At 39.6% G+C, this 10,656-nt stretch overlaps 1 protein-coding gene across 1 annotated transcript; it reads right to left on the bottom strand.

Moving 5' to 3' along the window:
* Positions 1-500: 500 nt before the first annotated feature.
* Positions 501-9,671, bottom strand: ncdn (neurochondrin). Its single transcript, XM_039740084.1, has 6 exons — positions 9,183-9,671; positions 8,086-9,099; positions 6,083-6,294; positions 1,761-1,967; positions 1,353-1,492; positions 501-1,262 (listed from the first exon to the last, which is right to left on the bottom strand). The coding sequence occupies exons 1-6, from the start codon at positions 9,438-9,440 to the stop codon at positions 838-840; spliced, it is 2,256 nt and encodes a 751-aa protein (XP_039596018.1). The 5' UTR covers positions 9,441-9,671; the 3' UTR covers positions 501-837.
* Between the last annotated feature and the right edge of the window lie 985 nt (positions 9,672-10,656).

Below are 10,656 nucleotides of genomic sequence, written 5' to 3' on the forward strand. Positions count from 1 at the left end.
TTCATAACCCGGAAGCCTATCTTATGAGTATTAACACCTATTTAAAACTTATCAACTAAGCTTTTTTTTTTAGATTGTAGTTTTAAAATGTATACCTATAGGGCACTGTATTCTCTTCAGATGATAAAACTTCCATTCAAACACTGATTAAACTATTAAAGGTGTGGTTTCAATATAACTTTGGGTGAGGTGTGTTCGCTGTGTCAAAATTCAGTAGTATTTATGAAGTAATTTAAAAGTAGATCTACAGAGACAGAAAATCTCACTGAGAAGACCTGAACACCTAGCTAAGAGATGGCAGGGCACACCCAAATACCCAAACGCTGCACTACAACTGAAGGCAAATGTGATCATGGCAGCAAGTCAGAAGGCTTAAAAAGAAGAAGCATTTAATCTAATTTTATATTGGAACAAGAGAGATGCTTCTTCACACAAAACTAATTGTTGCTTTTTTAAAATATATATAAATCTTTCCGAGATAAGAAGGAACAGACTGAAACTGTGATTCCTAAAAGCTTCATTTGCAACAGCCTGGCCCATAGTGAGTGCCACAACTGCAACTGTCGATGACCATAAAATGCACTGGGCTGAACCAAGGGGTACACTGCCAACTTTGCTCCATTTATATACAATGGTTTTATTTTGCTTTTCGTAAAAAAGAACCAGGATCTCTTTGGAACAAATTGGTCTTCATGTAAAAAAAAAATAAGGCAGGTTTCTAGCAGTGCTGGGATACAATTTTTTTTTGGTCTGTAGAAAAAATAGTCTCTGTAGAAAATGAAACTGGAAACCAAAACTAAAAATGGTTACCATGTTAATAATCTGAGGTTTCCAAAATCATCCCACATGAAGGATTTCCTGCAGTTCAGACATTCTGTGTCGACAAGCAATCTGTGCTCCTTGTTTCTGGATGACAAATTCTCTGCAAGATGGGTCACTGCGTATAAGGGCAATAAGAAGGGGCTGCAGTGCTTCTGCTATATTGGAGTCAACAGGTATACAGCAGCCCTCAAGAAGACCGAGAGTCTCCTTCAGCCAGCCAGTCTCTAAAATTCTAGTCGGAAGCCAGTCCAAAACCATCAAACAGCCAGCCAGGCCTTGCATGCCAAGGAACCAAAGCTCAGATATGTCCTCCCAGCACTCATTGTATGATGGAGATCTCACAATGCCAAATGCAGCATCAGAATGCGCGACATGAGCTCGTGAAAGGAAACTCAAAGCGCTTCGGAAAAAAAGGCGGGAAATGGTACTATCCGGAACACCTGCAAGAAAATAAAATCGATGCATGAATAAATAAAGAAAATGTTCAATCAAACTGACTAATATCCCCATGATCCACAAGCAGTAATTACCTGGTGTGCCTGCCAATAGTCTGGCAAGTAACAACCCAAGAGTGCAGAAGTTAGCTGTCAGGACAAGCTTATGCTTTTGGGAAAGTTTTGGTAGCAATTCCATAACTAGATTCAGTAAGGAAGAAGAACTAGTATCTGTCCTGAAAAAAAGAGAGAAGGACAAAGTGGGGTTTATTGGTAGAACCGATGTTCCCTAGCTGCTTTTTTAAAGGAATCCAATTTAGAATCAAGTTTCAAACAGGCTAACCATATTAATAACCCATTTACAAATGAATATCAAGTCACGCTAACTTAACACGTAAAACAGTGACCTAATATGCAAACATTTAAATACACACATTTAATCAACATTAAGCTGCAATAATTGATACATTACAAGAGGACATTTTGTTTGCATCATATCAATACCTGGTGTGGTCAGGTTCTGTAACCACAAGATTCAAAAAGACACCACAAGCAGTCTGAAGGCTGGCCTCCACTTGTTTCTGGCTGTCTCTGAGTCTGCTACACAGATAGTCAATATACTCATAGATGAGCGCTGATAGGTTCAAAGAAAGCAAAATCCTGCGTGGGGCCTCCTCGGCTGTCAGATGACAAAGTCCAGGCAGAAGGAACCTTTTGAGAGAGATAAAAGTATATCAATAGGGAGATAACCGATTTAAAAAGCCACCATGATCACCAATTTATCAACCGTCATCCGAAAAAAGGAGTTTACATTTTAAACTGTCAATGTTCCATGTTTTTTTGGATACAAATATATAAGGTGATGCAATGGTTAGCCCTTCTACCTTACAACTCTAGAGTGCTGGGTTCAGCTCTTAACTCGGTCACTGTTTGTGTGGAAACTGTCAGATACAATTACAAGTACTCTGCATGACTCTTCAGAACTGGTACTACAAAGAGGACAGTTTAGAGTTCCTGTGATTGATTAGTGCCTTCCTTGTTTCGAATGTTAGAGGAAAACTGGAGGACAAGGGGAGAATCGGAGAATGTGTAAATGCCACACGGACAAAGGGATTCAAATCCATGTCGGCAGATCGGTGAGGCAGCAGCACTAACCACTGTGTATTCTGTTAGAAATTATTTTCCCCTGCACTTTCACTGGCTTTACTGCCAAATATCAATTTTAGTGCTTAGTTTTAACACTGCAGACTTATATTCATTTAAAGTGATTTACAAGAAGTATTTCAGTAGATGATTACTTTTGAAGGAGGGGAACAAAAAGCAACACTTCACCATTCTGTTGGTGCTTTTAGTTTGCTGTATTTTCATAATATAACCTAACATTTTCAAACCTGTGTAAATCAAGATATACTGCTTAGTTTGATGGGTAACTCCAAGTTGTCTCAGTGTGTGTGTGTGTGTGTGTGTGTGTGTGTGTGTGTGTGTGTGCAAGAGTCGGCCCTGCGATGGACTGGAACCCTGACCAGGTCAGTTTACTAAATTGCACTCTTTGCTTTTCCAAAAACCCTGTTCATCATAGTAACTGCCCTTTGCAACACAAATATCACGTTTATATCTCTCTGCTTTCATATTTAACATTATTTTATAGAAATCTTTCAAATACATGTCATAGCAGCAGAGTGTTGTACCGTATTAGCCATAGATTGATACAGGAGAAAGTAGGGTGAAATGACACATTTTATTGGCTAACTAAATAGATTACAAATGCAAGCTTTCGAGGCAGCTAAGGCCCCTTAATCAACCAAGGTGTAACCTGATGAAAGGGCCTTAGCTGCCTTGAAAGCTTGCATTTGTAATCTACTTAGTTAGCCAATAAAAGGTGTCATTTCACCCTACTTTCTCCTATAAATACACATCATAGCAGAGTGCAGCATGAAGTGAACACCTTACATTGAGTTTATTTATATCTTTTTGAAGTGTAAAATGTATATCTTTAGAACTTTATCTTACTAATAGGCAATCAGAATGTGTGCCTTTGCAGTCAACTTGTTTGAAAAATTAGGCTTTTTTTTGTTTTGGTCATCAGTTGTCAATTACTTACTGATTCAAGTTAATTTTTTAAATTAAATATTAAATTCAATTTCTTCAAGATCTCTAACAACTTCATTTCATTTTGGTTTCTACAATTGTTGAGTTTTAATTCTTGTGATAAACTGTGCTTTATAGTTGCTCACATAAATAAATTTATTGCGGACCCTCAGTCACTACAGTCAACTTATCCACAACTCTGTTAGGTGAAACTTTAAACCAGTAAGTTCATTTATTTGTACAGTATATTGTTGTAGGGAGTGCCTTAGACTGCATGTAGCTAAAGTGCTGGGAAATATCTTGATAGGCATTTTCACTACATTTTGTCAAATGAGTTGTTTAAATACTGCAAATAAACAAGAGGACTTGCATGTACAGTCTCTCCATCACTTTTAGTGCTAAATTCTGGTTCACTCAGGGTGGCCAGTTTGTCCCCTCAAACGAGGTATTACAGCAGGTATTTTTTTCAGTCGGCTGCCCTTCATGATGCCAGCCTCCTTTAGCTGCCTTTCACAATACACAAGAGGGATGCTGACCTTATTATAACCCCAAGTTTACTTACACTTACAAAAGAGTTCAACATAATCGAGTAAACATCAGTCTGGAGGATGGTTTGGTAAACAAGTCAAGTGTTACAGAGCAGGGCACAAGGATTATGTCACATTTTTCTCTAGAGGATTAATAAAGTATATCTAATATGATCTACACAATACCAAATTTAAACAGCTTCAAAAGTAAATTGACTCTTTATACTCCAAACACTTAAACTATTTTCATAGTGTTCATTTTTCTATAATAAAATTAAGCCACACATATGGAAATAAAACTCCTTATTTTATTTCAAACGCATATTTTAAATTTTATGGTTGGTTTGTAACTTCCTCCCAATGTTGCTGGGAAAACTTGTTTGAATTGATTTGAGAATAGCAAGTTATGCTATTTTTATATATTCTTTTTTATTTTACTGAAGTTATATACTCAGCAACAAAAGAAACGTCCCTTTTTCAGGACTGTGCATTTCAACAATAATGTTTTAAAAATCCAAATAACTTTACAGATCTTCATTGTAAAGGGTTTAAACAATGTTTTCCATGCATGTTCAATTAACCATAATCAATTAATTAACCTGCACCTGTGGAATGGTCGTTAAGACCTTAACAGCTTACAGAAAGTAGGCATTTAAGGTCACAGTTCTAAAAACGCAGGACACTAAAGAGACTTGTCTGCCGACTGTGAAAAACACCCAAAGAAAGATGCCCAGGGTCCCTGCTCAGCTGCGTGAACGTGCATTAGGCATGCTGCAGGGAGGCATGAGGACTGCTGATGTGGCTAGGGCAATAAATTGCCATGTCCGCACTGTGAGACGCCTAAGACAGCGCTACAGGGAGACAGGAAGGACAGCTGATCATCCTCGCAGTGGAAGACCACGTGTAACAACACCTGCACAGGATCGGTACATCCGAATATCACACCTGCGTGACAGGTACAGGATGGCCACAACAACTGCCCGAGTCACACCAGGAACACACAATCCCTCCATCAGTGCTCAGACTGTCCGCAATAGGCTGAGAGAGGCTGGACTGAGGGCTTGTAGGCCTGTTGTAAGGCAGGTCCTTACCAGACATCACCAGCAACAACGCCGCCTATGGGCACAAACCCACCTTCGCTGGACCAGACAGGAGTGGCAAAAGTGCTCTTCACTGATGAGTCACGGTTTTGTCTCACCAGGGGTGATGGACGGATTCGTGTTTATCGTCGAAGGAATTAAGCACGTCTGGGACCTGTTGGATCGCAGGGTGAGGGCTAGGGCCATTCCCCCCAGAAATGTCCAGGAACTTGCAGGTGCCTTGGTGGAAGAGTGGGGTAACATCTCACAGCAAAAACTGACAAATCAGGTCCAGTCCATGAGGAGGAGATGCACTGCAGTACTTCAAGCAGCTGGTGGCCACACCACATACTGACTGGTACTTTTGATTTTGAGCCTCCCTTCATTCAGGGACACATTGTGAAACATTTTAGTTTATGTCTTATGGTGTTGACTCTTTTAGTGTTCATACAAATATTTACACATTAAGTTTACTGAAAGTAAAAACAGTTGAAAGTCAGAGGACGTTTCTTTTTTTGCCGAGTATATATCACATTACAATAAGTAAATGATAGTTTACACAAAATGCACTCTTAATACAACATTCCAAACATCAATGTTTAAGATCAAATGGAAACTACGTTGTACTAAACACCTTTCTGCTATCCAGTTTGGATGTACATTATGTAAATAGTGAGCCCTTTATGAAGTACTGCCTTTTGTATATCAATGTTATTTTTATGAATTTGGAGTTCAATGGCACGATTTAAAGCAAACGTCAGATAAAATTTTACAACTGACCTCATATCTTTCAGAGATTTCCAGGGATACTGCTGATTAAGTTTATGTTTTCCATTCCGCTGTTGTCAACTGGCTATAGTTATACAATTAAGTAATAGACAAATAGTGTTGGGCTCCATTTATATTAATAAGGCTCAAACTACTTTGTTTTACTGTGTATTTAAACACACCTGTGTCATAATGTGTACATTTTACTTGCATTTTACCCAAGAACTTGTTACAGCACTCTGTGAATGCGCACTATACAAACATACATGGAATGGAATTGTAATTTCATTTTGCTCATGGCCACAGTTTACCAGCCATTTCACCAAAATCTTTTCAAAGCCACACAAGTCAGTTTTAAACATACCTGAGTACATCCCCTACAAAAGGACTCGCTGTGCCCTCCTTTGTCTTCTCTTTCTTTTTTGCTTCTTCAAACAGAGCTCTGCTATAGTCAATGAGAAAAGGCAGCAGAGCACACACTTCTTGCTTAAGTGAGGAAGTCTCCTCTGCCAACCAGACACAGAGGGCTCGGACAGAAGCAAAGATGAAGGGCTCATGATACTGAGCTGTGGTGACCTGCAAGAAGATGCCGCAAAAGGTAAAATAAAATGCTGTATTACTTGGAAAAGACTATGCAGTGATTTATTGAATGAAAGAAAGCTGTTCTCAGTGGTGTGGGGTATTCACATTTTTATTATGTACTTTACTTCTGGGCACTGCACTGGCAGCAGCCTTTTATAGAAGCTCCCTTTCAATTAGTTTTTGATACTTTTTTTAATGATTATTAACTATTAAATGTTAGATTAGATGTGAAATGGCATCTGGCTTGTCACTATACATTTTTCAATTGAATTTTATATTGAAGATATGCTGTTATCATCGCAAACCCAAGTGTCAGCTCATCTTAACTGCCTTTCAGACAAGCTAAAACTTGAGAGATGTCACAGTGTGAGCGTAGAGGATCTGAAGACATTCGGGACAACATTTGAGAATGTAAGAGACTCTGAGAAATGTAAAGTGGGATATATTAAATATTTCAATATTCTCCAGCTACCAACCGCTACTCCTCTCTCAGGTGATAGCACAGAGATTACTACCACCTAAGGAGCTCTGTTACACCTTAACGCAGTGCTTCTCAAATAGTGGGGCGGGGGCACGTGGCTCCGTCAAGGGGGGCACGTTTGACCTCGGGGAACATGCTTTTTTTATTTTTCTTTTAAATTTTTTTCTGTTACATTTAATAAAGCTGTTCTTTGTTGTAAAATAGTCCATATTTCTTTCTTTTTTTATTCTCTTATACGTTAATAAGGATACAGTGTTATGCAGAGGTGTACTTATAACAATTTTATAGACAAATGATACTATTTATAGATGCGCGGGGGGCGCAAGATGTTTTCTTCTTCCTAGGGGGGGCATAACAGAAAATAATTGAGAAGCACTGCCTTAACGGAATGCTTAATGGAAAGGGTGTAGATATGAAGCAAGGACAATAGTAAGGCGGCAAGGAGTCAGATCTGGCCTGCCTTCATATAATGAGGAACAATCAATTGCATTTAAATAAGTTGAATGAAGTTGTCAGGTACTGCTTTAACCTCTCTTTCGGATGCTATTTTAAGGAATGGGTTCAATATGATACAATCAGACGGAATGGAAAAGGCAGGAGGAGGACTGGACATCTACTGTATGTGAATGAGCAATGGTTAAAAAAAAAACAGCTAAAATGTGTAATCCAGACTAAGAAATACAGACTGAATTCATCCACATTACTGCCTAGATAGAGAAGTTACACCCTCCTTTTTAGTATTCATTACCTCAGCAATAGAAATGATTCACTCTGTTACCAACACTATAATGAAGAATCATGCAGACCCTGGACCAGAGGTGACATTAAACTTGGGGAATTTTGTTTCTTCCAAACTTCTATGAGTATGTTCCATTTGTGGACACAACACACTGGACCTGCTCTATCCAACTGTGAATGACTTTAAATGTAAACTCTGTGGCACAAATGGGCAGATCTGAATACATCTTATTCCCACCTGCAAGCCTCTTACGAGATGGCAGCAGCTCTCTTATCATCCAATTCAGAAGTTCTTGTATGTGTTTGATGGGTTGTGGTTTGTTACAATATTTACATTTTTCTTGAGCTTCTGTAAACTTTTAAGTTCCCCTTTGAAACAAATAAACTACTATCTACTTTACTATGCACCTTAATATACTGTACATTGCAAACAGAAAATATTTTTTTTTGCTACAACTACTAGCAATAACAGAAAACAATTCCTCTTCATCATGGCACTGGAGAGTGGTAACATGACAGGATTTTCTCTGAACATATGGCTACTACTACAACCAACATTTTCTCACCTGCATCAGGTAAAAGATAACTGCAGAAATGGCCTCCTCCAAGATTAGAATCATTTGACGACAGCGCTCCAATGTGAGACCCCTTTCATGGGGATCCTGGCTACACGTCTCCATTGCAAACTCCAGTATTCGGTAGCAGGCTGTGATAGTATCAGTGCGGGATGGCAAACCGCCACTAGAAAATGTGTCTGCAGGTTGTTCAAGTGTCATGCGCACCTCCACACAGGCAAGATTTATCAGGAGGGCCAAAAACTGACCAGACATCATTCCAGGGGATTTCATAACAGCCCATTCATGTCCAAAGCTATCTAGCAAGCAGGCAGAAAGCCTAAGAGCTGGATCACGCTGGGCTATGCTGAGTTTAGAACCAAGAATGGACTGTAGACCTCCTGAAAGGTTAGCCAGGCAGGGTTGAAGGCTAGCTGGCAACAATTCCTGTGGAGGAGGAAGGAAATATGGCAAGATCTCACAGAGTATAAACTTTTGCTGGTCCTCTGCTCTGCTGAATTCCATACTAAGCTGCTGTAGCAGCTGGGTAAGTTCAGCTGGATACTTCTTCCAGGCTCTTGAACCTGCTTCCCAATTTAGAATTCTGTTTAGTAAAGTTAGTGCATGCTCACTTCCTTGCTTTTTCTGGCAGTAAGTCTGGCACAGCAGTGGTATTGCACTTCTGGCCTCCAGAATGCGGGGACCCTCGGGAGTGCAGGCAATAGCTAGCAAGCACTGATAACTATCTTGAATTGTAGCCTGGTCCACAGATACCTGGCTCTGCCCAGACACTAAATCCAACAATAGAAGCACTTTGTTGAGAAGCTGAGGGTGAGATACCAAGTCTTGATCTGTACTAAAGGCTGCCAACAGGGACACAGCCAAGGAGCAAAGCACCTGGGGTGGGCAGTCGGGTGTTGTATTCATGGTTGCCAGTAATCGGTTGGGTAGGCTGAAACCAACGGCATCAAAAATCTGACGGCGAGTGACAGGGTCGGCAGTACCAGCCTGAATCACTTTGGTCACCTGAAGGTATACAAGAGAGAACATGTAAGAAGTAAGACGGGGATTACATTCGTTTCAGGACTACACACTAACAAGTGTCTCACCAGCAGCACAGCAGCAAACTGTTCGCTGTCATTGGCGGGGTTCTTTAAAATCTGTAAGCAGCGCTGCAAAATTGCATTTTGCGCGGCCAGTTTGTCAGGATCTTCAATAGCCGACGCTTCGGCATCTTGGACAGCTTCTCCTAAGTCTTCTTCATGAACACCGGGGCTTTTGATGATACGTGGGCAGATGGTAGTGTCGGGCTCTTCCGGTGCCTCTGTCTTGTTATTATCACACGCGGCTCCACCGCTCTGAGACATCGCTGAACAGAAGCTGAATCAGTCCACGCTGAAACGCTGATTGTTCTCCAACAGTCACGTAGTCAAAAGGACAGAAGCAGGTGTCCAGGAAAAATAAATAACTTTAGGTCGGAAAAACACGGACACAATAAGAACACACCGCACAAATAAGAATCACATCATTACGCATACCCAGAACACAGCAGCAGCAGCGAACTTCCACAATGTGACACACGAATGTAAAAGGACCAGGCGCTCCAAAACAGGAAATGACGACACGGAAGTGGCTAGTATCGGCCTGATCAGCGGACAAATCCCTGTGTAACTTGTAAAGCTTCTTCCTGATTGTGCCGAAAAAAGATTTTTTTAATAGTAAAAGTTTATTATATTTAAGTAAATATATAAAATATAACCATTAGTATGTAACTCTTATATGTAATAATTAAATGTGGTGCGATACAATTGTTATGTCGAATTTAAACTTCAATTCATCATTCAATATCAGGCGTCTCCATAGCATTTAGAGCTGGTAAGCAATGATTAAGTTCAACCGTGAAGTATTACTTTTTGGGTTTCCCTTTGACCATTTCAGATTATGAATATCGTCTAATATTAATATCATATATTTAATTTTCATTTCTTGTTAAGCACAGAAATATATCTCCCAAGTGCCGATTTAATGCAAAATTGACCGAGTAATTCAGAATATTTTGTATATCGGTCTAGTACACCTTACTGACATTCCCAAAAATATTGTGAAACTGTTTCTGGATCTTTCATACAATATACAGGTGCCGGTCATAAAACTAGAATATCATGACAAAGTTGTTTTATTTCAGTAATTCGATTCAAAAAGTGAAACTTGTATATTAGATTCATTCATTACACACAGACTGATGTATTTCAAATGTTTATTTCTTTTAATTTTGATGATTATAACTGACAACTAATGAAAGTCCCAAATTCAGTATCTTGGATAATTAGAATATTGTGAAAAGGTTCAATATTGAAGACACCTGGTGCCACACTCTAATCAGCTAATTAACTCAAAACACCTGCAAAAGCCTTTAAATGGTCTCTCAGTCTCGTTCTGTAGGCTACACAATCATGAGGAGGACTGCTGACTTGACAGTTGTCCAAAAGACGACCATTGATACCTTGCACAAGGAGGGCAAGAGGCTGGCTGTTCACAGAGTTCTGTGTCTAAGCACATTAATAGAGAGGCAAAGGGAAGGAC

This window comes from Polypterus senegalus, chromosome 17 (genome assembly GCF_016835505.1).
Source record: "Polypterus senegalus isolate Bchr_013 chromosome 17, ASM1683550v1, whole genome shotgun sequence".
NCBI lineage: Eukaryota > Metazoa > Chordata > Cladistia > Polypteriformes > Polypteridae > Polypterus > Polypterus senegalus.

Excerpts from the sequence above, each read along its gene's own strand:
- ncdn (XM_039740084.1), bottom strand. The coding sequence starts at position 9,440 with ATGTCTCAGAGCGGTGGAGCCGCGTGTGATAATAACAAGACAGAGGCA. Across the intron at positions 9,100-9,182 it reads AGTTTGCTGCTGTGCTGCTG|GTGACCAAAGTGATTCAGGC; the intron begins GTGAGACACTTG and ends GTATACCTTCAG. Across the intron at positions 1,968-6,082 it reads TTTGTAGGGGATGTACTCAG|GTTCCTTCTGCCTGGACTTT; the intron begins GTATGTTTAAAA and ends CTCTCTCAAAAG.